At 50.2% G+C, this 26,910-nt stretch overlaps 2 protein-coding genes across 12 annotated transcripts in view; one reads left to right on the forward strand and one right to left on the reverse strand.

Annotated features, from left to right (window-relative positions):
* LOC105489671 (molybdenum cofactor synthesis 1) overlaps window positions 1-15,547 on the forward strand; it is a 30,812-nt gene extending 15,265 nt beyond the window's left edge. For 2 of the 5 annotated variants that reach the window (XM_024795328.2, XM_071097096.1), the window contains exons 4-12: window positions 2,023-2,187; window positions 4,402-4,463; window positions 4,810-4,921; window positions 5,230-5,342; window positions 5,859-5,969; window positions 8,556-8,676; window positions 9,207-9,254; window positions 11,169-12,766; window positions 14,055-15,547. In XM_024795328.2, coding sequence (XP_024651096.2) covers window positions 2,023-2,187; window positions 4,402-4,463; window positions 4,810-4,921; window positions 5,230-5,342; window positions 5,859-5,969; window positions 8,556-8,676; window positions 9,207-9,254; window positions 11,169-11,929 — 1,493 coding nt within the window. In that variant the 3' untranslated portion in view covers window positions 11,930-12,766; window positions 14,055-15,547. Of the gene's footprint in view, window positions 1-2,022; window positions 2,188-4,401; window positions 4,464-4,809; window positions 4,922-5,229; window positions 5,343-5,858; window positions 5,970-8,555; window positions 8,677-9,206; window positions 9,270-11,168; window positions 12,767-14,054 lie in introns of all 5 variants that reach the window. The other 3 variants (XM_024795329.2, XM_071097097.1, XM_071097095.1) reach the window with 3 other exon arrangements.
* The window catches only part of LOC105489669 (dishevelled associated activator of morphogenesis 2), a 114,490-nt gene continuing 100,980 nt past the window's right edge, over window positions 13,401-26,910 (reverse strand). For all 7 annotated transcript variants that reach the window (XM_011754659.3, XM_011754663.3, XM_011754664.3 and 4 more), the window contains 7 exons: window positions 26,666-26,754; window positions 21,143-21,311; window positions 20,840-20,947; window positions 19,198-19,258; window positions 17,922-18,053; window positions 16,727-16,897; window positions 13,401-16,394 (listed from right to left, as the gene is read on the reverse strand). In XM_011754659.3, coding sequence (XP_011752961.2) covers window positions 16,170-16,394; window positions 16,727-16,897; window positions 17,922-18,053; window positions 19,198-19,258; window positions 20,840-20,947; window positions 21,143-21,311; window positions 26,666-26,754 — 955 coding nt within the window. In that variant the 3' untranslated portion in view covers window positions 13,401-16,169. The remainder of the gene's footprint in view (window positions 16,395-16,726; window positions 16,898-17,921; window positions 18,054-19,197; window positions 19,259-20,839; window positions 20,948-21,142; window positions 21,312-26,665; window positions 26,755-26,910) is intronic.

Consider the following 26,910-nt stretch of genomic DNA (forward strand, 5'->3'; position numbering starts at 1 on the left):
CCTCTCTCATGCAGAGCTGAGCTGGGTCTTCATAGAGACATACGTTTACATAGCTTCTTGGAAACAACTGGTCTGGTGGCCGGAAGGGTGTAGTCAGTGGCACTGTCCATGTAGCAGAGGTCAGTTAAAATCCAGGGGGAGGGGTGTTTGTGTGTCACCTACATTATAAAAGAAAACTTGTTCATTACAGAAAGAAATTTTACCTATAAATAAATACAAAAATCACCTATGATCCTACTGATCAAAGATAACTGCTGTGTACATTTTGATGGCTTATCTTTTCTCTAGATCTTACTGGATTTGAATGTGAGCAGGTATGTTTCTTCAGATTCATTCTTCTCATTCTTTGGTCTTTTGTCTCCAGCTCTTTTTAAGAATGCCTTTGCTGAATTTTCCAGCTTGTTCATTCATTCCTGTGTCCATTCTGCTTCTCAAGTTTTTTCTTTTTGTAACTGTATATTCTTGAATTTTCAAGAGCCCTAATTAGGGTTTTTTTCTTGGTTTATTGTCAGGATTGAATATTTATCCCAATGAGGATATTCCCTCTGCTTTTTAAAAGAATTGTCTTCTGTTATCACTGTTCCTTCTCCTCCTCCTCTCATTCTTCTATTTGGGGAACTGGTTGTCTTTCTTTCATGCTTCCTCCTTAAATGTTTGATTCTTGGCAGTGTACTCATCTTAGTGCCCGAGGTCTCTGTTGGCCTGCCTGGTAATGTTTGTTTCTGTGAGTTGCTCTGAGGTTGTGGAGGAGTGTGAGGTGCTGCTGAGTGTCACCGGGACTCAGGCCTTGCCCCCGAAATGGTTTGGCTGTGTCCCCACTCAAATCTCTACTTGAATTGTAGTTCCCATAATCCCCACGTGTCATGGGAGGGACCCAGTAGGAGGTGAATTTAATAATGGGGGTGGTTGCCCTCATGCCATTCTCATGATAATGGGTTTTCTCGAGATCTGATGGTTTTTATAAGGGGCTTTTACTGTTTTGCTCAACATTTCTTGCTGCTGCCATGTGAAGGACATGTTTGCTTCCTCTTCTGCCATGATTGTAAGTTTCCTGAGGCCTCCCCAACCATGCTGAACTGTGAGTCAATTAAACCTCTTTTCTTTATAAATTACCCCGTCTCAGGTATTTATTAGCAGCGTGAGAAGGAACTAATACAGCCCCGTGGCCGGCTTGAGTGTCTGCACTGGTGCTCTATCCTTGAGGCAAATGCTTCTGCTGCCTTCCCCTGCCGACAGGGAAGGATGAGGCCAACCTGTCCAGCTCCTTCAAATATAACTCCCCTATTAGACAACCTCCCTGACATGCAGTAGGACCCCCCTGCTCCTGTACATGTGACTACTAAGCTGCCTGCACATTACTGTCTCCCTGTTTTTACAGAACCTTCTCCTGGGTGCACTTTGAGTTGTGGTCTCTATCCATCTGATCGGTCCCATCTGCTTTCTCTCTTTCTGTACTTCTTTACCTTTCGGGGCTATCTGCAGTATTCTTTCTTACCTTCCAATGCTATTATGGATTTTTAAAATCCCTCCATTATTTCTAGGGATATTTGGTAGAATGGAGCTATCAAATAGCACTTAATTCAAACACTTTTATGTTTCCATTATACAGAGTATCAAGACCTGTGTACTACTTGGTTATTAAGAGCAGAGTCCTGAGTCAAGTACACATGGATTTAAATGCCAACTCTTCTTACTGTGTGGCATTAAGCAATTTTCATAATCTTTCAGAGGACCTCTTATCTACTAAATGAGATAATTGTTATTGTGAGGCCTCAGTGAGCTAATGTATGCAAAGCCCTCCGCAGATCACCTAGCACAGGGCACTCAATGCTTAATCTTTTCATTATTTTTGCCAGTTTTGATTCTTAGCTTTCTTTTTAAGTTAGGTCTGGTTAATATAGGTCTACAGAGAGCCTCTTTTCCATCCATCTTGTCTGGACAAAGAGTTTTGCCTTCCAGCCCTTCTCCCAGCCTCACCAAAAACAAGCAAGCAGTCTGACCCCTTTCTTGCTGTCCTTATAGCCCAGCTGCAGCGGCTGGAAGGGCTGAGGACCATCGGTGTTACCACCAATGGCATCAACCTGACCCGGCTGCTGCCCCAGCTTCAGAAGGCTGGTCTTAGTGCCATCAACATCAGCCTGGACACCCTGGTGCCTGCCAAGTTTGAGTTCATCGTCCGCAGGAAAGGTGAGTGGATGTGGATGAGGCGGGTGTCCCTCCCAGGGCCCGCACATAGCTGGGGAGGGAGGGCCATTGCTGAGCGAGGGGCCTGGTCACTTCTTGTTGTCTGGGCTATCGGTAAGTCAAAGCACTTATTTCTCACCCCTCATCCTTGCCAAATGTATGTCAGGGACTTTGGGGGTCAGACGCTAATGACTTAGGGTGATCAACCTCCCCACCGCCCCAGCCCCAGTTTGCCCAGGACTTGAGGGGGTTTTAGAATGAAGGACTTGAAGTTTTAAAACCAAGACAGTCTGTGGCAAACTGGGCCGAGTTGGTCATTGTACGACGAGCTCTGAAGAAACATGGGACAGCCCAGGGTGGAAGTCGCTGCCCTAGGATGCCAGGATCTGGGTATGTGCTGCCGGGTGGGGTTCCCCCAGCAGTCCCCCATGGTTGTCCCTGTGCCCACCTGGATATAAGCCCCTCCTATGCACCCCCTACTGCAAGCACACCCACACCTTCCACTCAGCTGCCTCAGGAGGCCCGAGGTAGAGAGGTGGAGCCAGCCTCGAGCTCTGGGTCACAGTAGACCAGTGCCTGGCTTCCCCTTGGCATGGACCTCATGGTGGGGCAAAGGCTCTTCAGGTTTGGATACCCTTTGATATGAGGGAGGGGGGTACATGACTGAGGACTCTGGAGGATGAGAGGGATGGCAGGGAGACCCAGATCTCCTTCCTCTTCCTTGGAAACAGCTTCCCCACCACCTTCTTTCCTTCCTTTTTACAAACGGGGTGTGATGCCTTGCTTTAATACCCTCCATGTGCTGAGGAAGCACTCATGGTGTCTCCTTCCTCTATGGAGGGCTGCTCGAGGTGCCGTGGAGGGGACAGAAGACACATGAGACGTTGCCCTGGCCTTACAGGCTGCTAAGGGCGAAAAGATGTCATTCCACGGGACAGCCTTTGCTGGTCTTGTGATATTAATTAAAGTGTTACAGGGAGGAAGAAAGAATTCCTAGCAGGAGAGAACTAGGAGGGCTTCAAGGAGGATGCATGTATGCTGGCCTTGAGGAACAGGAGGGTTTGAATCAATGGCACATACTCTGAGGGGGAGCAGGAGTACAGAACCTGCAAGGGCTCTGTGGTGGGAAAGCGGGAGGTGGATCTGTGGGCTGTACTGCCCGCATACACGTTCTCCCTTTTTGTCTCTCATTTCCTGGCACATGGATTGGAGACATTGGATCTTCCCTCCCATTCATATTCTTTTGTCCACCATCTGCCTTTGGAGGGGAGTGTTTTAGAGAAAAGAAAACTTATAGTTCTAGGTTATTCTAGCAGCATTATTTTTTTCAAAACTATACGTTTTTTCCCTTTACCCTCTCACTGAGCAGTCTGAATAGGCTGCAAGGAAACCATGGAGGCCATCTCTAGGCACCCTGTCTCATAGGTGACCACCAGGCTGTGCAGGCTGGGGGTGCTGTAGGGGACCAGGATGCAGTAGGTGATCAAGTGATTTAATGCATGAGAGAACTGGGCAGTGAAGTCAGCCTGGGGTCACATTGACTGTGGTTAATGATTATTGAGACAAATAATCGCTTACCAGCCCTGGAACAGCACCTGTGCGTAGTAGGTGCTCAGAGAGTATGTGTTGAGTGAATAATTGATGGACTGTTGAGGAGAAAACACTGAAATGGGAGTAGAAAACCTGCATTCTGAAAGATGGAGCCATGGGGCTTTGGGCAGGGCATTGCCTCTCTCTGGGTCAGTTTCCTCCTGTAGACTACAAGAGGGTTCAGCTAGATCCAGGGTCAGCATGCACGGCCCACAGGCCACATCTAGCCCCCTGCCTATTTTCATGTAGCCTTTGAGCCAAGAATGCATTTTACAGATAACATTCAAAATCAGTTAATGATAGGGAACATTAACTATGAACCCCATTTGAGCAAAATACTGTCCCTACAAAAAGAATTGCATTATTGTATCCCATTTGTAGATCTGTTTTACAAAACGTTGTACTCAGTTATTACTACATTTTGAATTTAATCAACACTTTGTGAAATATACTTACTTGGATCCTCAATGTTGCCTCTTGGCTTGCAAAGCCTATGGTATTACTCTGGCCTGTTTCAGAAAACGTTTGCCAATCTCCAGACTAGATGGGCTCTGGTGCTTTTCCATGGGGGTGTGGGGGAAGAGGAGAGAGGACATAAGTTCCTGGATCCTTGTTTCTCCCTCCCAGGCTTCCACAAGGTCATGGAGGGCATCCACAAGGCCATCGAGCTGGGCTACAACCCTGTGAAGGTGAGATTGTGCCCCCACGGTAGATTCCCGACTTCCCTCCACACTGCCTTGGCCTTCCCCTCAACGCCCCCTGGCCCACTTGAGAGCCCTCAGCTCTGGCCAGCATGGCTGAAATACGTGCACCCTCCCACCTCTTCTCTCCCTACTGGTCCAGCCCTGCCCACCCTCGAGAGAAACGAGAAAATCAGTGACCCCTTGGAATCACCTAATCTAGAGAACTGGAGTGGGAGAAGCAAGGAATGGGTCCCTGAGTGGAAGGCCTCAGTGAGTGCCAGGCCCCCAAGGGTCATCTCCACAAAAGAATGCAGGGGGCACAGCCCTCTTGGTCCCCTTGTTTCCTGGCCAGGTGAACTGTGTGGTGATGCGAGGCCTTAATGAGGATGAACTCCTGGACTTTGCAGCCTTGACCGAGGGCCTCCCCCTGGATGTGCGCTTCATAGAGTACATGCCTTTTGATGGTCAGTGACCAGGGACGGGTGGGGGAGGGAAGAAGGGATTGGGCCTGCAGGTCGCGCAGGGTGGCTCACCTGCTGGGTATGGCTGACCTCAGGGGCGGTGGGTCTAGGATTATGATGGGCTGTTGGTGGCTTCTCGGAGTCCACTGTGGATGTGATTCAATCCACCAGTTTTAGGCAGGGCTCCCGTCTCTCCCATCTAAGAGGCTGAGAACTGATTGCTATGCTATGGCAGGGGATGGACTCAGACCCCAGGGCCCCTTCAACTCTTATTCAGAAGCTCCCCTTGCCTTCCCCCAACCCAAATACAGGCAACAAGTGGAACTTCAAGAAGATGGTCAGCTATAAGGAGATGCTGGACACTATCCGGCAGCAGTGGCCAGAGCTGGAGAAGCTGCCAGAGGAGGAATCCAGCACAGCCAAGGTTAGGGAGCAGGAGGGTATGGGACAGGCCTGGAGGAAGGTCGTGCCTCCACCCGAGGATGGAGAGCTGGTAGGGGGCTGCCCTGTGGTGGGGATGCCGTGATGTGGGATGGTGCCGTTTAAGCAGGAAGCATCAGTGCTATCACAACCGCCTCCCTGTTTCATGGAGGAAGATATGGGCTCGGCTAGGGTGGGGGGCTTAATAACGTGTCAGAGGACACACCCCAGGAAGTGGCAGAGGGGGGTGCTCATCCCTCTTCCACATTGACTTTTCTAAACATGCTGCCCACAGGTCCCTGCCTTAGCAGCTTTTATTAGGGCAAGCCCAATGTAGGTCAGCCCATGGGTCATCCATCCTACCAGAGTCTTCTATCACCTGAGGGCCTTGGGTGGAGCTTCACATGGGGTCCTCTGGGAGAGGGTTGAGGAGTGGAGGTTCTAATGTCATGGAGTGAAAGACTGGGCTCAGTAGCCCATCCCCTCCGCTGCCCTTTTGCTCTCACTGTCCCCTGCCCAGGCCTTTAAAATCCCTGGCTTCCAAGGCCAGATCAGCTTCATCACGTCCATGTCTGAGCATTTTTGTGGGACCTGCAACCGCTTGCGAATCACGGCTGACGGGAACCTCAAGGTGAGCATCCCCTCCTCCATGGGGACCCCTTGCCACCTCTGTGTTCTCGTATCTCCTCCCACCTGTGCTCCCTGATTGGAGAGGAGGCTGGCAGTGCACGTAGGTGTGGTTGGTGCAATGTCAGGTTTGGGGGCATCATGGGAGCAGCAGGTGAAGTTGAACTCATGGCTCCTCTGGAAATGTCACCCTGATTCCTTCCTTCCTTCTGTGGGGCTCTGAAGTAGCTTCTGGTTTGTTGGGAGCTCCTTTCCAGCTCTCATGGAGAGCCGAAGGATCCATGTGCATTTTGCCTGGCCCCCACCATGGTTAGCCCCTTCCACTAGGCCAGGGGCTCAGCTCTGAAACCAGAAATGGATGTTACTCATATCTAACAAGCATGTCCTGTGCATTTGGCCCTGTGGGGGATGTTGGAAACCCCTCTCGTCAGGGCCATGCAGACTCGCAGGCAAGACCAAACAGAGGCAATGTGTGGCAGCACGCGAGTCCTTGCCACACGCGTGGCTGGATAGGTGGTGAGGGTGCAGGGCCTCAAGAGCACTACAGACCTCAGTGAGCCTTGAAGAATGGGTGGGGCAGAAGTGGGGAGGCGAGGGCACACACATAGGGTTCACACTGGTTGGGTAGGCGAGAGCAAATTAAAGTCAGCTATAGGAAGAGTACATTGTAAAAGGCTCTGGTTCAGAATGTGTTCTGTGGACAAATAGTGTGCTGTGTAAGGTTCCTGAACAGGGGAGACATTCCCCATATATGTTTTATAAACTGCAGCCTGGGTGTGATGACAGGAAGACCAATTAGATGGCCATTCAGTGGTTCTCCAGATATGTTAGAGCGTGAATTGAAGGGAAGGAAGACTCAGAGCTTGGTAATGTTTGTGGAAGGAGGGGAGGAAGGCATCGTGTTAGCTGGAAGGCCTTGGGATCTTTTACAATTGTGGGAGGGTGATGATAGTGGGTGGTTGGATTTAGATGCATCCAGTTTGAATCCAAAAGGAACCATCCAGCAGGTTGCTGAAAAGCTTGGGGGTTTTCTGGGCTGGAGATACGGAATTGACTTGGACTACAGGTGGTATCTGTATCTGTGAGGTATTGGCAGGAAATGGAAGGTGGGATTCTGAAGAGAATGTAATGAAGAAGCTATTTGTAACATAGGATTAAGGGAACCAATAAAGGATATTGAGGTACTTGGGACCAGCAGCAGCAAAGTGCTGTTCCCACTTAGGAAGGGCAAGGAGGGGGGCATTGATGTCACTGGGGCCCAGGAAGGACTGGAGCCTTATAGGAGAGGCCACCTCTTTGGCACTTGAGCTGTGCAGAGAAGCAGCTGCTGCCAGATGCATCAAAGCAGGGAGGAAGCAGGGGAGAAATGCCTCAAGATCTTTCTTTCCCTTTACCCACTGATCTCCCAGGCAGGAGCCACCTGGAGTGGGGGCCACTGGGTGAAGTCCACAGGAGGAACCTCTTTGTTGCAGAGAAGGGAACCTGGAGACTGGCTGGGGAGTGAGGCATGAGGAATAACCGGCATGATGAAGCAGTTAGACCTATCCTAGATTTCACTGGTATCTTCTCCAGTGGTCTCTGCCCTCAGAAGCTTCTCAGACATTCTCTGTGGCCACAGTGCCTTGCGCAGAGCTGGCACAGAGTAGACACTTTGTAAGTTTTGGTGGAAGGATAGTAAGTGTATTGATTTCTGGGGCTGTCTCATCCATTCTTCTTACAGAAGCTGAGAAGCATTGAGCGAAGTTTGACCTTAAGTTGTCATGCCTAGCAGCCCTCAGCCGAAGCTTCCAAGCAGTGATCAGACTCAGATAGGTACAGGGCAGGCGGGTGATGTCCACAAGGGACTTGGAGGGGCTGAGGTGAGATGGGATGTGTGTGCCACAACAGGGAGTAGGAGACTTCCAGGACACACACAGCTCCAACTGATTGGGGGCCATTCTCATGGTGATAAAGAGGCCATTCCAGGCCAGGCGCGGTGGCTCAAGCCTGTAATCCCAGCACTTTGGGAGGCCGAGACGGGCGGATCACGAGGTCAGGAGATCGAGACCATCCTGGCTAACACGGTGAAACCCCGTCTCTACTACAAAATACAAAAAAACTAGCCGGGCGAGGTGGCGGGCGCCTGTAGTCCCAGCTACTCGGGAGGCTGAGGCAGGAGAATGGCATAAACCTGGGAGACAGAGCTTGCAGTGAGCTGAGATCCGGCCACTGTACTCCAGCCTGGGTGACAGAACGAGACTCCGTCTCAAAAAAAAAAAAAAAAAAAGAGGCCATTCCAGTAAGTGTCTCAGAAGGTACAGATCTGGATTTTTACATGCTATCTCTGTTGGCATCTACTCAGTTTTTAAAAAAATACACTGAGGGGAAGTATGACTGTAACTCACAGGTATTGGGAAGTGCAATGTTGCATCTTGCTCTTCTAGCCTCTGACCTCCCTACAGCACCTCTGTCTCTCACCACTGGGGGCCATGGGAGGTCTGGGCCCTGGTGTTCCTCCCGGAGGGAGGACCAGGGAAGGAGTTAGCTCCTCAGAGGCCAGGAGGCCAAGGCTCAGGGGTAAGGAAGGCATATTGTCCTCACCCCCACGTAGGTCTGCCTCTTTGGAAACTCTGAGGTATCCCTGCGGGATCACCTGCGAGCTGGGGCCTCCGAGCAGGAGCTGCTGAGGATCATTGGGGCTGCCGTGGGCAGGAAGAAGCGGCAGCATGCAGGTAAGGGCAGGGTGGGGAGGGGTGGCCTGGATGGTGAGTGTGGGCCTTGTCCCCGGGAGGGAGGTATAGAGTTGTGGGATGAGATGACCAAGGAATACCTAAGAGGAAGCTGGCAGGAGTCAGCATCGTCCCCACTGCCACTCACTCCTGTTGGCCCTCTGGCCTCAGGGTGCAGTGATGCTTGTCCTTCCATGGGGAGATGTCATAGCAGAGGCTGCACAGGAGAGGGGACCCCACATTCTCTTGGGCTCTTTTACTGGGTGGGGAGACGGGGGTATCATTGCTTCTTTCTCACCCCACGTGTGGCCTTCTGTTGAGGGAGAGCAGGGTCCTGATGTCCACTGTTCTTTGGGCTCAGTCTTGAGCGACCTCGCAATGCACATGTGGGGGCCTTTTGTCAGGGCGCATATAGCTGAGTGCATGTGCTTGTGGGCTGTCGAGTGCGTTCGTTTCAGTGAACTCTCCTCTCCCCACCCTCTCTCTACCCCTCCCCTGCTTTCCTCTCCCTCCCCGTCTTTCCCTCACCCCAGGCATGTTCAGTATTTCCCAGATGAAGAACCGGCCCATGATCCTCATCGGTGGGTGACCCATCAGTACGTAACCACTCACCCTTGTCATTTGGGGATCCCGTGGGGTGGGAGCCGCGCCATAGGCACCCCAGCTCCTGCATTTCATGCTGATTTCTCATCCTTGTTTTTCTTCTATTTCTCCTTCCTGTCTTCTTAACCTTCAAGGTTTTACTGTTTCTTCCCCCACTGTTCATGATCCCCCTTTTACTATACCTGCCACAGAAATGATCCTTCTGTCTCACCAGAAATTGGAGCAGGGGGATGGTCTGCCAGATTTAATGATCACTAAGTTAGTGGCTCCCTGAGAATTGAAATCCTGGTTAAAACAGAGGCCTTTTCCTCAGCTCGAAAATCTCCCAGTTTGGATAATGTGACAGGTGTCCTCTGTAGTACACACTGATCCATGCATGGTGTATCTGGACCATTAGCCCCTACTGGTGGGTGTGTGGCCACACGTCCGTGCTGGGCAGATCTTGAGGTAGCGAGCTAATAATGTTACTCACGTGTAACATGATGTAATGATGGCCAAGACCTCAACTTCCCAATTCCTTAGCTCTCAGGAGCATCTGCATAGGACATATCATCGTGTATGTAGGATGTTTCAAACAAAAGCCCCCTGGTTTTAAGTCCTTATGTGGTCTCCTAGCTCTGGGGGCTGGGCTGGTCACTGAGGAGCTGTAGGGTGGCTGTTGCCCCTCTGGCACAGTGCCCAGATTAGAGCCGGTGAGGTGTTGACCCTTTGCTCACAGTCAGGTCTGAGCCCCCTGAACTGTGCCACTAGAAAAGAAAAAGCAGGGGGAAGAAAAAAGATGAGAGGAAAGATCCTTTCTCTAGAGGTTGGAGCAGAGTGAGCTCAGTGGCCCAGCGGAAGGCAGGCTAGAGACAGCCCAAGGACCATCTTTGCCCACTGGCTGCCCGGGAAAGCAAAGGTAGCTCGGCACTGGGAAGATTCTCATCTCCTCTCCTCCCACCCCTAGCATCCAGGTCCTCTTGTTGGGCCCTGACCCATGCTGAGGCACCTTTATGGCCTTGATAGCATCTCCCCAGAAGGGAGGCTGCCCCTCTAACATTGACAAGTCTGGGGCTTAGAGTATGTTGGGAAGTGGGAAGCTAGGGGAGCATTTGCTTCATACTTTCAGAGATATTGAGTAACGAGTCTGCTTTGTATACAACCAAGAGTTGCCTAGGACCGGGCCTCTCAGAATTTCACGTGCATGTGAATCACTGGGGATTTTGTCCTTTTGGATTCTGACTTTGGATCTGGGGCGGGATTCTGCATCTCTTGTGAGTTCTCAGGTGGTGCTGGTGCTGCTGGTCCATAAGCCAACCACCCTTTGAGTAACAAGAGCCTGCACAGTTCCCTAGGCCCTCTGCACCATCTGAATTAGCCCATCAGTTTGTATGTGCTTTTGATGTGCTTGAGGGGACTTGAAAAAAATGTAAGTAGGTAACATATTCCCTTTATTGTCTTGTCTGTAAACTAAGTGGTTATATTAACTCTTCGTGGAGAATGTGAAGATGAAAATAAGTGTAATTGGTAATTTAGAGTGAGACCTAGCTCTAGTTTTAAGAAAACGAAGGGACATTCAGAGGTCATGTGATCCAGGCCTCAGCTCAGTGCTGCTTGAGAGAACTTAGGAAATGAGAAGGGTTTCATGAGGAGGAACCCTGTGCCACCATGGCACAGCAGTTTCTAGAAGGGCTGTTACCCTGTGCATCACCGGGTGAGAAGGGCTGTGAACTTGGACTCTGGGTGCCATCTATCTCTGTGGATCTTCTACTTTGTCTTGTCCCACTATGCTTTTTGTTCTTCATTCCTCTTTCCCCGGTGTGAAAGAGAACTTGAAGTGGGATAGGGAGAGGGTGTGGGAAAAAGAATCGCCTTTTAGACTTAGTCTTTCTTCTTTTTTTCTTGCCTTGCAGAGTTATTTTTGATGTTCCACGATTCCCCACCAGCCAATCCAAGCATTTCCTCCTGGGACCCCCTCCATGTTCAGGGTCTAAGACCCAGAATGAGTTTCTCCAGCCAGATGGTCACTTTATGGAAAGGATGCAGGGTCCCCCAGGCCCTTCTGCTAGCCCAGCAGCAGCTGGGGTCTGGCTGCTTTCAGAGACACTACACTTCCCGTGCAGACTCAGATGCCAACTCAAAGTGCCTTAGCCCAGGTTCCTGGGCTCCTGCTGCCCCCTCAGGACCCCAGCTAACCTCAGAACAACTAACTCATGTGGACTCGGAAGGACGGGCAGCTATGGTAGATGTGGGCAGGAAGCCAGACACAGAGCGGGCGGCTGTGGCTTCAGCCGTGGTCCTTCTGGGGCCTGTAGCCTTCAAGCTTGTCCAGCGGAACCAGCTCAAGAAAGGAGATGCCCTGGTGGTGGCCCAGCTGGCTGGAATCCAGGCAGCCAAGGTGACCAGCCAGCTGATCCCTCTGTGCCACCACGTGGCCCTGAGTCATGTGCAGGTGCAGCTGGAGCTGGACAGCACACGCCATGCCGTGAGGATCCAGGCATCTTGCCGGGCTCGGGGGCCCACCGGGGTGGAGATGGAGGCCCTGACCTCTGCTGCAGTGGCCGCCCTCAGCCTGTATGACATGTGCAAGGCTGTCAGCAGGGACATTGTGTTGGAGGAGATCAAGCTCATTAGCAAGACTGGCGGTCAGCGGGGGGACTTCCATCGGGCTTAGCGCCTGCCCTTCTTACCCATGGCCCACCCAGACCTGGAGCTGGGATGCAATTTAGGCTGAAGGAAAGATGTCAGGTTCCTTTAATCACAGTCACTGTTTACCTTGAGCAGTAAATCCGAAGTCAGCCTGCTCTACTACTAACAGGCCTGCTACTAGATGATCTCTAATCATCTAGGTGGGGCTTACCTTTCTATAGGGAGGATACCAGCAGGCTCTTAAGCCTTCCAGGACACTAAGGTCATGGGAGCAGGACTACAACAAGCAATGCTAGATAACTGAGAAATCATGTTCTTTGTGGACTATTTCAGACAACCAGTTTCCGACAGTCCAGCCCAGAACTTTTCCTTCTCCTTTTGGGTTCTCTCTTCTACTTTCCTGGGGAGAGATTAAGGGCTTATTAAGCAGAGGGGCCCACTTTGAGGAGAGCAAAGCACAAGTGTGCCTGAGGAATGCATCCCAACTTCTCCCCAGCAGCTCTGCCTCCCTGTCTGTGAAGCCGCAGCCCTGCCCTGTCCTGACTTCATCTCTCCTTCTGCCCAAGTCTGTGTCCCATCAGACTTGCTCTGCTTAACAGTTGCCCGGTCCTGCTGGCCCCCTTTCCTCAGGCCTCCCTCCTCTGAAACAGGATGTGCACACGTGGGCCACAGCCCTAAGGACTCCTCCCGGACTACACAGCCCACACCTGGCCCTGCTCACGGCTGTTCCACCCACCCCTCTTCGTTCTGGAGCATATCAGGGAAAGAAGAGTTGACGACAGATTGCCTTCACCCTCACAGCGCACAAATAAAGCTACGATGCCAACTTCTTTGCAGACACAAGAATGAAGACTGTGTGTGGGTAGGGCACTGGGCTGCTGCAGTTTCATGGGGAAGGGTGCACCTATCAACCCTATCCCAAGACACATTTCCCTGGGGGAAGAAGAGGAAGGACCTGGAAAGGCCTAAGGGCATATTCTCTGTATAGCCCCACTGTAGGAGAATAAAGTGGAGTGGGGGTGGGGGGGCCATAGAAATGGACCATCTAAGGGAAACTTTGTCAGGTGGTGGCCAGGGGTGTTCAAAGCTCATTGCTTGCATCACCAGCTATTAGAGATCAGATAGGGCAATTAGAGGGTCCTGGTTCTCACATCCCCAAACACACACTGTTCTGGCCTGCTGGGCTCTCTAACTTGGTTGGATGTCTTTGAGTCCTCAGTGGTGCCCCCTGCCTGCCTCCCCTCTGCCCTATGCCAAGGTGTGCTGGCAAATGTTTAACAACCGGCTCTCTGGAAAAGACAATTTCTGTGATATAAATACTCCCATGTTGAATAATTTCAAGCTACCAATATGTCAAATGGCTTGCAAAATTCCATTCCTGAAAATGTAAACAATTGGTTCTCACAGAGCTGGTACAAGCTGGCTCCAGCACACCACCCCCAGCCCATCCCAGATCCCCTCATAGGAAGAAGGCACAAGTTTAAAGGCAGACTGGGTAGGGATGGTATGAATTTAATATTTTTTAGTATTACAATATATTCTTATAAAAAAGGTGCAAGTGAAAAAGGACACTGCAGATTTTGTCCATTAGCCTCATTTGTCATCTGAGGCAGCTGGTGAGAATAGCCCTGGCATGAAGGCATCCCTGGTAGAGGTCGGGGGAGATGGTCACAGCTCCCAGTTGGTGGAAATGGAATGGGAATAGGGAGAGGCTGGACCAGACCTTTCCCCATTCACCTGGAGAATTTTCTTCTCCCACTGCCCTAAACACTTGATTTCCATCACAGGGGAGAAATGCTGCTGAGAAGGTTGTGTTAGGTTGACGATGAATTTTACGTTGGCCACAAAATTAGCTGGAGAAACTTATCTAAAGGTGGCAGGAGCGGTGGGGAAGGGCATGAAAAAAGCAAGACCAAGAAACAGTAAGAGGCTAAAACATTTAACATATTAAGGACCAGCTCAGCCATCCCCATTGGGCACCAGCCCCTTCTTACTCAGTTGAGTATGAGTCCGTGGTCCAAGGCACTGGAGATCTGGCTACAGTGGCATCTAGCACTAGAGCCACTGGCCAGCTCTAGAAAATAAATAGAAAAATATCTTTTAGAGAAGGCTGGGCTCTGGAACAACATATTTGTGTCCTCTGTCAACAGTTGAACCAAATTCTGCTTTTCTGAAGATCAAATGTGTCTTGAACAGCTTCCATAGTCCCTGTCTTCTCAGGTGTGTATCCAGTCTTCCATGGTGGGTGGGAATGCCAGACATGCTTGTGGAGCCATCCCCTGTTCCCTGCCCCTTTGGGGGGGTTAGGTTGACAGCCTGGCCGGTTTGGGAGAGGACCTTTAGAGGCCTCACCCACAACCTCCCATCTTCCCCAACACCTGTCTTGCAGTGGGAGCTCTTGGGGGTGCAGATGGGTATAGCCAAACTCTGTGCAGCTGTTCTGCCTGGAAGCCTTTATCTTGCCCTCACCTGGGTTCCAGGATGGCCTCTTCACACCTGTGTCAGCCAGGCTTGCACTTGCTCAGATCCCTCCCACCAGAACACACGCGCCACCCACCCCCTCAAACCAACGCACATGCTGGACTCGCCGACCCTGTGTTTCTTCCCCCACAGCTACACTACGGTCCCAGCCCCAGGAGTCTGATGCAGGTGAAAGGCAGAAGATAGGCAGCTGAGAGTGGGCCCAGCTCACCAGTCTCCACTGGCAATAACCCGGAGCCAGGGATTAGGTTGGAAAGTGAGAAACACAGGGAAGGGCAGAAGGGCCAAGAGCTGGTCGATGGTAGAGGTCAGGCAGGGCCAGTCTCACAGAGGATGAAAGGCCAACTCGGAGCGTGGAATTGAAAATAAGAGCCTTGATGGAGTTTTAGAAGAAAAACTGTCTAGATACAGCCATCCCATCCACCAAGGCCAGCACAAGATGGACAAAATGGAAGGTGGGAGTGGATGGGAGGACCGGAAGGAGCCCTTTGCAGGTCAGGCTGAAGAACCAAATTGGGTACCAGAGGTGGGGTGGCCCCCTCTCAGCCTTCCTCCTCCATCCCCAACCCCCCAGTTTCCCTTGCCTGCTCTGCTGTTCGCCCCATCCGAACGCCTGAGAGGAGGGGATACCCTTAGAGACAGCATGTTAATGCGGAGGGCAGCTCTGGCCCACAGACTTCTCAGGAAGCAACTCTCCAACGCCAGTGGACACATGGTTCCAAGTGGCCACCTGCAGGCTGAACAGAGGCCACCGTGGCTTCTGCCTTGAGGCTGGTGTTAGAGAAGGGGTGGGAAGGCCTGAGCAATTTATATTAAATAGAGAGCTGTGGGATGGAGCTAAGCATTCAAGTGCTGCCCTCTGCTGAGGGGCTATAGGGGACTCCAAGGCAACATTTGAGGTCACTGTCTGGCTTCACAACAATGGCCAGGTGTCCAGGAGGTGGGGACATGGGAGATGCCCAAGGCATGAGGTGTGGTGATGAATGAGGTCTTTCTTGAGCCCCTCGCCAGATTCATCAAGCACCTGGTAGTAAGCCATAGCTGTGGAAACCCAAGGTGAGTCTTCTAGGATTGTGGATTAGTAGACAGGATGACAGTGAGGGTAGAGAAGGAAGGGGGAGAGACTTAAGACATACAGGGAGAGGCCAGAGGACCTGGGAAACAGACATTGTTACTCTGTCCTGATGTCTTTGGTCCCTGCATCATCCTTCCAACATTGACTGTTTTCTGGAACCTACCAGAGCTGATCTAACTAGAATATATAATGCCTCCTCTGTTTCCGTTCAAGAGGAAAGTTTGCCCCAGGTCAATGTTCTGTTGAGCCTCCCTTTGAGAGACAGGAGTCTGGATTCCCTCACCAGATTCCCTCTCAGGGGCTCCCTCCATCATGCTGCACAGGAAATCTGGACAAGGCTGTGGACCTCTCCAGTCGAGATCTGGAACTGTTCTGTGCTAGCACATGGGTGCCCATGGTAGGGGATGGGGAACAGGGCCCCTTCAGCCTGGGGTTAGCTGGCCTGAGGCCTTCCAGGGATGTCCAAGTCAGCCTCAGAATAATCCCTAGGGCCAGGGCACAGAAGGAACCATGTGAAGGAGATGAGAGGAGCCCCTTAAGGTAAGCGTTGGGAGTACACCTGGTCCAGCCACACACAGCCCCCCACCCCAGGACCCAGCCCAGGGCTCTAAACCAAGCACCAAATGGCTTAAATATCACCACCTCCTCCACTCAGCCCCATTCTCACCCATCCCTGTCTCCTGGCCTCCTGTGCGGCCAGTTCCCCAGGTCAATAATTTAGCCGGTTTATTGCCCGCTCCCGGGTGACTTCCAGGGCCTGGCTCCCTGATCGCTTGCGGCTGCGCTTGAGCTTGCATAAGTCCTTGTCGAAGACCTCCCCAGAGCGCAGAGCTGACACCAAGTCATCGAACTCGCCTCCCTCCTCCAGCGAGCTGCCCGCAGCCAGGACCTTCCGCTGCCGCTGCCACCGCTCACGCTCCCTCTGCTCCTTCAGCTGCGGGCGGGGGGCCAGAGGTAGGAACCCTCTCAGGGAGAGGCACTGAGGCCAGGGAAGCCCCCCAGCCCTGGGCTAACTCCTAGGCCATGGTCATGCTGCCTGCCTGTATCTGTTGGCCCCGCTTTCCTCCTGCCTAGGACATACAGGCTCCCCGCCTCACACCATTCTCTTCCCTCAGGCTGGGAAGAAGTTTCTCTCTCCTGGGGCTGACATCCAACCCCTATGATGTTCCTCAGTCCCTGCCTTCCTCCCACACACCCCAGTTTGGGGGTGCTCTTCCCAGGTAGCATCCATCTCCCCTCAGTCCCAGGCCCATCACGGCCCCTCACCATGGCTTCCATGCGCGCCCGCCGCTCCTCCTCCTCCTTCCTCCTCCTCATGGCCTCTAGATCCTGCCGGGCCTCTGAGAAGGCCTGCAAGAAGGTGTCAAAGATGCCAAAGAATTCGTCCGGCTGCATCTTGCTGTCATGCTCCCCGAAGTGCATCAAGGCCTTGGCGAACTGTCAAAGGAGAGAACAGGGTTGGTGGAGAGTGCCTGGAGCATGCTGGGCTCAGCCCTTGAGGTTAGCTGGGTTCTAGCCAGAGCAGAACCCAGTGCAAGGCTGGGGACTGTTGGCACAGGGGGCAGGGCTGGAAGAGGCGAGAAGACACCTCCATCATCGAGATCAGAGACAAGGCTAAGGAGAAACAGGTAAAGAGTTGGGTTCACTCACAGTCCACCTTACAGCCACCCTTGGGCCTGTAAGGGGTAGGCATGAGATCAGGGGTATAGACCTTGGGAAGCCCTTCCTGAGGTCAGGAAGCGCCTGGCAGAACTCAGAACTTCAGAGATCCTCTAGTTATCAGGTGAATAACCCCTCTGTGCCTCAGCTTCCTCCTCTGTAAAATGGGAATAATAGAATCTACATCATTGTGGTGTTGGGGAGTTAGAGGAGTTGGTGGCTATAAAGGAGTTAGCTATACTTATATACTGAGAGCTACCATTGTTAATTCAACCCACTCAGTATCCTCTAAGAAAGATCTCATTACTCAAAGTGTGCTTCCTGGACTAGCAGCAGGTTCACCTCCTGTTGGAAATGCAGAATCTCAGAGCCCAGGCCTCCTAAATGAGAATCTGTGTTTTAATAAGACCCCCATACATGAGGTCTATGGGCATGTTAGGGTGAGAAGCAGATAGAGGCAGAGTAATTGCGTCCACCGCTGAGCTGTAGTGTCAGAGTCTAACCCAGTGCTATCACTTACAGCTGGGCAATCTTGGGCAAGTTACTTAGCATCTCTGATTTTAGTGTTCGTATCTGTCAAGTGGGAACTAAAACACTTAACATGATGCCTGATAGCTGATAAATGGATCTTTGCGGTATGTGGTTATCATGGCTTGTCTTGTTAAAAGTAAGGAAATGGTTTTCTCTCAAAGCTCTGTAACTCTGGGTTTGTCCCTCCTGGGCTGTCAGTGGTAGGAATGGGTGAAGGAGCTTGTTTAGATAAGGCTGGGTTGGCAAGCAGTGGGGGTTGGGGCACCCTTACCTTGTCCCTGGCCTCATTTAGCTGGTCCTCCAGCTCTGAGAAGCTGAAGCTGGACACCGTGATGAAGTCGCTCATGACGGGGACAAACTTGTCATTAGGCTCCCGCACCTGGCGCCTCTGATACTCCAGCTCCTGAGGAGGGAGGGCGAAGTGCTGCTTAGACTGGTGCCAAGATGAGAATCAGGGGTGCAGGGGTCACCATGTCTCCCATCCTTTTTGTCACTCATAGGACATTGAGCCCTTTGGAAGAGGGAACACCCTGCGTCTCAAAGTTCTAAGGATGGCAAAGACTATGAGCATTAGCAGCCCGCCCACCCTGCTGTCTTTCTTTCTCTAGAGCACTGAGACCCAACGTGTGACGTGGGGCCAGCAGCATCACCTGGGAAATTATGAGAAATACAGACTCTCAGACCCACAAGATCAGAAGCTGCATTTTAACAAGACTCATCGTTACAAGACTTCAGGTGAGTCATGCACAAATTAGAGACATTTTCCTAAAGCTCCCAGCTGATTCAGAGGCTGCCAGCCCATGGATCACACTTGGAGCAGCACTTAAAAGGCCCATACAATTGTAAATTTGGAAGTCATCTTCCCCCACCACAGTGGCAACAAAATGTTCTTTCTCATCCTTAATCTGTCTCTCAAATCCATTCTCCCCTTACCCACTGCCTCTCTCCACAGTGAAGATGGGAAGGGTCTCTTGTTCCTAGGTTTGGGGGACCTGTGTGGTCCCCATACTGGGCCAGTCTGGCTCACTTCCCCACTACTCTACTGGTGTTTTCTGGAAGGCTCGGGCCAGAGATAGTATCAGCCAAGAAGCCATCAGAACAGGAATGGTGGGAACAAGAGACCTGGGTCCTCCACCGGCCCAGGAAAGAGGCAGAGAGACGTAAGGAAGAACCTTCTGAGGACATCGGTCCCACTGCCACATTGTGTGCTTCCTGCCCCTAGCTGGCAGTCAAGGGATGAGGATTCTCTTTGCCATGCACTTGAATCCAGTGTAGGCATCGGTTAGATGTATGGTTCATTCCACTCCACTGCCAAATAAACACCAAGTTGGACAGTAACATGGGTATAGTCTCAGGTGACCCCTTTTAAAAGGTTCAGACTTAAGCCCCAGTAATCCAATTATCTTTTGGGAGGGCTGACCCTGTGCTAGAAGCTGTACCCACTGTGCCCGTTGTTTTTCACCCCTGTGTAGGAGCTTAGGGTGCAGTGATGAACAGTGTTTGCCGACAGCAGCCCTCACCCAGGTAGGCACTGACGAGGTACTCACCACCTCCACTGCTCTCAGGCCCCTCCTGAGGTTGCCCACCTCCTTCTCCAGCTCTGCTAGGCTGTGAGGAGACACAGAGGGAGGGGAATGAGGACCATCACCTCCTGCCTTGAGGTGCTAAGGCTGGTTCAGGAAGAGGGCAGAGCCAAGCACAGTGGCCTGGGAGTCGGTGAGCCTGGGTTCCAGCCCTGGTGTGGCCACTGATGGCCCTGACAAAGCACCTCCCCTTCGTGCCTCTGTCTGTGCATCTATAAATTAACAAGGTGAAACCTGCGTTCTATAGATCTTTCCAGGTCAGAAATGTCATGCTGCAATATGAGAACGTTTCCAACCTGTGGCTTCTGGCTTAGACTATTTATTTTTATTACTACCAGGTAATGCTTATGAGCTCTTTATGTGATCCTGCAAGCAATAGCATTCGATACCAGTGAGCCATTTACCACTATGTTTCTAGTTTTCCTGGAGATGACATCTATCACCTAAATGTTCAGGTCTAATTTCTTGCCTAGCAGATGCTGTTGGTGCCCCACCCACATTTCCTTGGACCATCCATTGTAGGGCATGGCCCCAACTCTTCCGACAGTATGCACACTCCCTTTTTGAGGCCAAGCTCCTTCCACCTGTACCTGTGGCCAGAGAGTTATTCCCTGCCCCTGCAGAGCCCCTCAGCCAACTTACTGAGAGGACATGCTGTCTGATTGCCCCAGCAACCTTGCCCTTCGGGTGGGAAAACTGAAGTAAGTATTCCACGCTGTTTCCCAGAATTCCTCATGGGGTTAAGCACCAATTGCCGTGAGTGGTAACTGGCGTAATAATGTTTGTTACTGGCATTCTTTCTATCTCTGGCTCGTTTCCCCATTCTTCTACTGGTATTTTCTGGAAGCATCTCTGAAATCAGGATTTAAGAGCAAATTGTCTTTGTTTGGTTTTCCCGGAAGCAGACCCTGAGACAGGATAGGTAGTCAAGGAAGTGAGCATGTTCTCAGAACACAGCAAGTGTGGTGGTGCCCATACAGTCAGCACAATAAACCTCAGCATTCGCATTGTAATGAACTCATTCAAGCAAAGCTATCTGCAGTAGGGACTTTCCCCTCTAGAAAGCATGCACATTTTGATTTTACCTATCCTCATACTGGCCCTTTGCTCATTATATAAGAGTGAAAAAAAAAAAACACACCCCTAGGTGGAAATGTAAGATGCTAATGAGACATGCAATATATGAAAAAGCACGCATAGCTACTACACATGTGCACCCAGAGGCCCACTCAGAGCCTGCTTCCTAATAACAGTTCTTCCCACCTCCTTATGAATTATCATGTAAGTCTCCCATAATGGGAGTCTTCCTAGTGCCGGTCTTGGCTGTCTCATCCTTACAAGAAGCCCGCCCTGAATGCTCTCTCTCTCTCATGGTGTCCTGTCTATTCTGCACCTAACTTACAAGATATTCTTCTTGTTTTGCAATACATTGTTCTATGCTATACCCCCTTTGCTGTGTGTCTGTCTAAATTATTTTAAACTCAGAAGACAAGAACCGAGGTCTCACATCAGCCATCATCGAGCCCAGAGTAGACCCCAAAAGAGGAAAGTAAGACAAGAATGAGGGTCATGATGGGGAGAAGGAAGTCTTGGAGAGGCCCCTCACTTGACTTTGGCAGCTTCTGGAAGATGCTGCAGCTCTGAAGGCATGTTCAGAATATCAGGAAAATGCTTCTCCAGGATCATGATCAGGTAATGGAGCAGAGAGATGTTTCTGTGGACGAAAGTCAGGTCAGTGGTAAGTGACAGAGGAAACTGGGCACAAGGGTCAGAGGGAAACTAGGATGGGGTGTTAAGAGAAAGGGGTGATGAGTCTTAGGATGTGCCCGTCCTAATAAAGGGAGGATGTGAGAGGCCAGGGTAGGGTGAGATAGAGGCCAAGGAAGTGGCCAGGAAGGGAGGTCCTCACCTGTCGATGCTGGACTTGGTGTCAGCAATCTTGTTGAGGCTGGCCACTCGGAACCCGTAGGCACCCCCACGCTGCCCTTTGTTCATGAAGTTGCCTATGGCTAGGATGACCTCTAGCATCTGCCTTAGACGCTTGCTGCGGACCAGCTCCCGGGAGGCCAACAGGATGGCTGGGAGAGGAAGCACAGGTCAGAGCCCTGCATGGGCTAGGCAGGGCAGTGGTTCCCATTGCACCCCAGGAAGATGCCACCACAAAGTTCAGAAAAGGGGCTGTCAAATGTCTTCAACTGTCAGTGAGGCAGAGATTATACCCACTGCTCAGCAGGCCCATCGATTTCACATTCACCCACCTCCAGGGGAAGCAGACACTTTCACTAAGGCCAATTCACCAGACACCCCATTTGTAGGACATGCCAACTCTTCCCAAGAAGATAATTTCAGAAGATCTTTTCTTACATGTACTTAAAGATTATTAAGAAGGCCGGGTGCAGTGGCTCACGCCTGTAATCCCAGCACTTTGGGAGGCTGAGGCAGGGAGATCACTTGAGGTCAGGAGTTCGAGACCAGCCTGGCCAACATGGTGAAACCCTGTCTCTACTAAAAATACAAAAAATTAGTCGGGTGTGGTGGCACGTGCCTATAATCCCAGCTGCTTGGGAAGCTGAAGCAAAAGTGTCACTTGAACCCAAGAGGCTGAGGCTGCAGTGAGCCAAGACTGTGTCACTGCACTCCAGCCTGGGCAACAGCATGAGACTGTCTCAAAAACAAAAAGAAAAAAAGATTATTCAGATATTCTTTCCATGAATATACTCATAAATATGACACTTTTACTTTTCTAAACCTAGCACTTAACTTCAGTATTTTACCTATTATGGGATTGCTTCTGCCTGTCTTGAAATGCTATATTCTATGGGTTTTTTGGAAAGAAAAAAAAAATTCATCAACTAAAGAACATGTCCTCGATTATAATATTCTATTATTTTTGTTCTATAAAATAATGGCATGCTTTTCAGTTGATAGTGTCTAAGATTTGATGAAATAAGCTACTTGACGTACTGTTGAATGTCATTTTTAAGATTTTTCCAACCTTTGGGCATCTTAACCATTTTCCCCCAATGCTCTAAATGATATCTTTGCTAGAAATACAAACTAAGCTAACAGTAACCAAAACTTCAATAATTCACTCTGCTGTGTGCGCTCTGGCCCTTCCTCAGCTATGATGTCTTTATGGTGGGTGCGCAGAAGGGGGACACAAATCCTGAGACTTTCTCTACTAGTTACAGAATATGATTTTTGAATATTCAGTGTGGCAACAAAAAGACCAGATTATCCTGTGATCTATGGCTTATGCCAAACTGAACATGCTTTAAGATGCTGCTAGGAAGATAAAATGAAAATGACTTGGCTAAAAGTTTGTAGAAAGCTTTGAACACAGTTAGAAATAAGTAACTGTTAAAAAGAAGCTGTACCGGCCGGGCGCGGTGGCTCAAGCCTGTAATCCCAGCACTTTGGGAGGCCGAGACGGGCAGATCACGAGGCCAGGAGATCGAGAGACGATCCCGGCTAACACGGTGAAACCCCGTCTCTACTAAAAAATACAAAAAAACTAGCCGGGCGAGGTGGCGGGCACCTGTAGTCCCAGCTACTCGGGAGGCTGAGGCAGGAGAACGGCGTAAACCCGGGAGGCGGAGCTTGCAGTGAGCTGAGATCCGGCCACTGCACTCAGCCTGGGTGACAGAGCAAGACTCCGTCTCAAAAAAAAAAAAAAAAAGAAGCTGTACCAGCACTTTTGGAGGCTGAGGCAGGCGGATCACCTGAGGTCAGGAGTTTGAGACCAGCCTGGCCAACATGGCGAAACCCTGTCTCTACTGAAAATACAAAAATTAGCCGAGTGTGGTGGCACACGCCTATGTAACCCCAGTTACTCGGGAAGCTGAGACGGGAGAATTGCTTGAACCCGGGAGATAGAGGTTGCAGGGAGCCGAGATCACACCACTGCACTCCAGCCTGGGCAACAGAGTGAGACCCCATCTCAAAAAAAAAATTGTAAAAATAAATAGTAAGGTTTGTCAGTAGCTTTTAAGTTGAACACGTACATACTCTATAACCTAAAAGCCACATTATTCTTGGTGAGTATTTGGGTTGTTTCTAGGTTTTTTAAATTCCAAATCAAATGGGTAAATTATGGTGTATTCATATAATGGAATACAATGCAGAACTGAAAATGAATAACCCACTGCTACACGTAACACTAGGGACAACTCACAACCATAATGTTGGACAGAAGTTACCAGCATAAAATTATTCATACTCTATTATTCCATTCATATAAAGTTCAAAACAGGCCAGACACGGTGGCTCATGCTTACAATCCCAGCACTTTGGGAGGCCGAGGTGGGCAGATCACTTGAGCCCAGGAGTTTGAGACTAGCCTAGGCAACGTGGTGAAACCCTCTCTCTACAAAAATACAAAAATTAGCCAGGCTGGCAGCATGTCCCTGTAGTGCCAGCTACTTGGGAGGCTGAGGTGGGAGGATACCTTGAGCCCAGGAGGCAGAGGTTGCAGTGAGCCAAGATCACACCACTGCCCTCCAGTCTGGGTGACATGGCAGGACCCTGTCTAAAAAAAAAAATAAGTAAAAATTTAAAAAATAAAGTTTAAAACCGCTAAAACTAATCTAGCAGTCACGATGGGTTTGACCTTCAGAGAGGAGGGAAGGGGTAAAGTTTGGCGGGGGGACATGAAGAAGGCTGCGGGGGGTTGGAAGCTGTTATTTCTTGACCTGGGTATTGATTACACATGTGGTTCCCTTTTTTAATTCCTCAAGTAAGACTCTTAGGATTTGTGTACTTTTCCATATGCATGTTATGTTTCAAAAAAAGTTTATTTAAAAAGAATACTTAGGAAAGTTTTTGGCAATTTATATTGGTTGGGATGTTTTTTCTAAGGTTTATATGCTATTTGGAAAATTTGCAAAGGAATCCTCCTAAAAATGCTAAAATGTTGGCAAAACAGAAAATGACAAGAGTTCAAAGGAAATCAGTGTAAATGGGAAAACGCCCAGATGCAGTTCTGACATTTTAGATATATTCACAAGAATAATATATTCATGAATATATTCATAAGAATATTACATTTGCAACCATATTCATCTTGACTACATTTGGTGAATGTATTTATAATAAGAATCGGTAAATGTGGTGTATTCAGCAATAAATATATTCATAAGAAGAACATATTCAAGAATTATAAGTTCATGAATATATTCATAGAAGAACTGGAAAATTTGTCAAATTTGGTGAACTGGCTTTTGGCAAATGGACTCAGAGCCCTTGCTGGGGTTAGGAGGGCAGGTGTCAACAGCTCTTCACCTAGCTGGGATAGGCTAAATCTTAGCTCTTCCAGGAATACTTCCTGGGAGAACCGGAAGGAAGAATAAGAATCCCATCTTTGCACACTCCTCTTTTCTCCACCTACAGTCACACACACTGATCTGATTCTATAATACACAACTTCAGGCATCTCTTTCCTACCTAGCTCTTAGAGGAAAGAGACCTGTGTCTGGTCTATACAAGGACAGCAGCCATTGCTATACAGAGCAATTATTATAGAGCAGAGCGGTAGAAGAGTAGCTTTCCGCAGCAGATCTTGCTATCCCAAACACATCTTACTTGGCTTAGCTTGATATCAAAGGGAGACTCTTTCCTGAGTATCCACTGACTCTTTTTTTTTTTTTTTTTTTTTTCCTTTTTTGAGACAGAGTCTTGCTCTGTCACCCAGGCTGGAGTGCAGTGGTGCCATGTCGGCTCACTGAAAGCTCCGCCTCCTGGGTTCATGCTGTTCTCCTGCCTCAGCCTCCCCAGTAGCTGGGACTACAGGCACCCACCACCATGCCCGGCTAATTTTTTTATATTTTTTAGTAGTGACAGGGTTTCACCGTATTAGCCAAAGTGGTCTCAATCTCCTGACCTTATGATCCGCCCACCTTGGCCTCCCAAAGTGCTGGGATTACAGGTGTGAGCCACCGTACCCGGCCTCCACTGACTAATTCTTAGGCTCCTGGGAGCAGGAAACTGTGTGAGATTAAACCTTTCTGGTGGCTAAGCTACTCTGGTTCTGAATCTCCAAATGGCAATGGCTCATGTTTGTTCCACTGACCCAAGATATACAAATAGTTGTGCACACATGTCTTGCACTGAACCCCATATTTGTGCTGCATGCTCCAAAGGCAGTCTGCAGCAGGATGAAAGAAAGCTGTGAAGAAGATAAGGATTCACCCATCACCAGGGCAGGAGATATGGCCAGACCTTGGAAATGGAGAGTCACTGCTGTTATCTATGCTTACCACCTGTAGGTCCCTTGCTGTGTGTGTGTAGTGTGAGGGGCAACGAGATCTGATTACAGAAAGTGTCTGCCTTAACTCTACGTGTTCCACCCTATCTAAAAACTCTCCCTGAAGCATGTCAATGGATTTCAGGAAGGGCTACTCTCTGGACTGGGCATCTCAGGGAGTACTGACTGGCCCAGGTGTCCAGCAGGGGGTGCCCATGTTCTGTTCTGCCCCCAGCCTGGTAACCTCAACATCCTGGTAACAGGCTTTCTTGCTCCCCTCTTCCGACCCTGTCCTCTCCACAGATGAGCCTCCCAGCCTCTCCTGCTTATTGCCTCCTGGGTCCACATGTCTGCCCACCATCCTGACCTCCTGCCTCTCCCAACAACTCCACACCCCTCCCTACTCTGCCATCAGCACAGGCAGCCCCTGGGAAGTACTAGAGGACAAGAGGGAAGGGACTGATTTTGAAGATCAGCCATCTGCATTCCTACCCTGGTTCCACCACTCACCAGTGTCATAGCCTCGGGACATTAACATAGCCCCACTTTAGAGAGGAGAGAATGGAGGCACACGGAAGTTAATAATAGCACCCACCGGTGGGATTCCTGTGATGACCAAATGAGGACCAACCAAGCAGAGTGCTTCACACGGTGCTTGGCGCGTGGTTCTCATTGAACTACAAATTTCTTATCTGGAAATGGCCTGTGTTGGAGGTGTTCCCTGACTCAGAAAATCAGATGCCTCTAGAAATCAGCTTGTGCAGTTTCCTACTTTCTGAATGGCTCACACTTAAACTCACATGCCCAGAAGTCTTCTATGAGCCTAGTACCTCTCAAGTAGGGTAAAGACCGATGAGCTCAGTCCCAGCCAGGCATTGTTGTAGGTGTGGCTATTATTATCTTTTCTACCTTTCCATCCCATGCTGGGGCAGATGTCAATAGATGCCCCACCTTGGAGAGCTTGCATGCTGAGGCATAAGGAACATGTCACAAGGTTGGTGCATGTGCTAATATAAGAAAGTGCATATTTTTATAATCATTTTACATTTTGTCTTTGAGGTTTTGCTTTTGCTTTGGGGTTGAGAATAAGAAAGGGGTTTCCCTCTGCCTCTGTTCACTGGCTCCCACCCACCCTCCCTTTCTCACTCTAAGCCTCCTGCACTCTAAGCCTCCTGCAACCCTCAGCCCTACCTTCCACTTTGGGCTTTGCCTCAGCCAGCCGCTCCTGGAATTTCTTCTTGAAGAAGAGGGCTTGCAGTCGCTGCTGGTAGTGGTCAATCCTGTAGACAAGGTGAGCCATGTCTTGAGGTATCCCACCCCTACCCAGGCCAGCCCCAGCTCCAGGAGCCAGCTCCAGCCTCCTCTCGAGCCTGCCCACCTCCGTCCCCTTCCTCTTGGCAGAACCCCACCTGCCCCAATCCCAGCCCCACCTGCCA

This window comes from Macaca nemestrina, chromosome 5 (genome assembly GCF_043159975.1).
Source record: "Macaca nemestrina isolate mMacNem1 chromosome 5, mMacNem.hap1, whole genome shotgun sequence".
Lineage (NCBI taxonomy): Eukaryota > Metazoa > Chordata > Mammalia > Primates > Cercopithecidae > Macaca > Macaca nemestrina.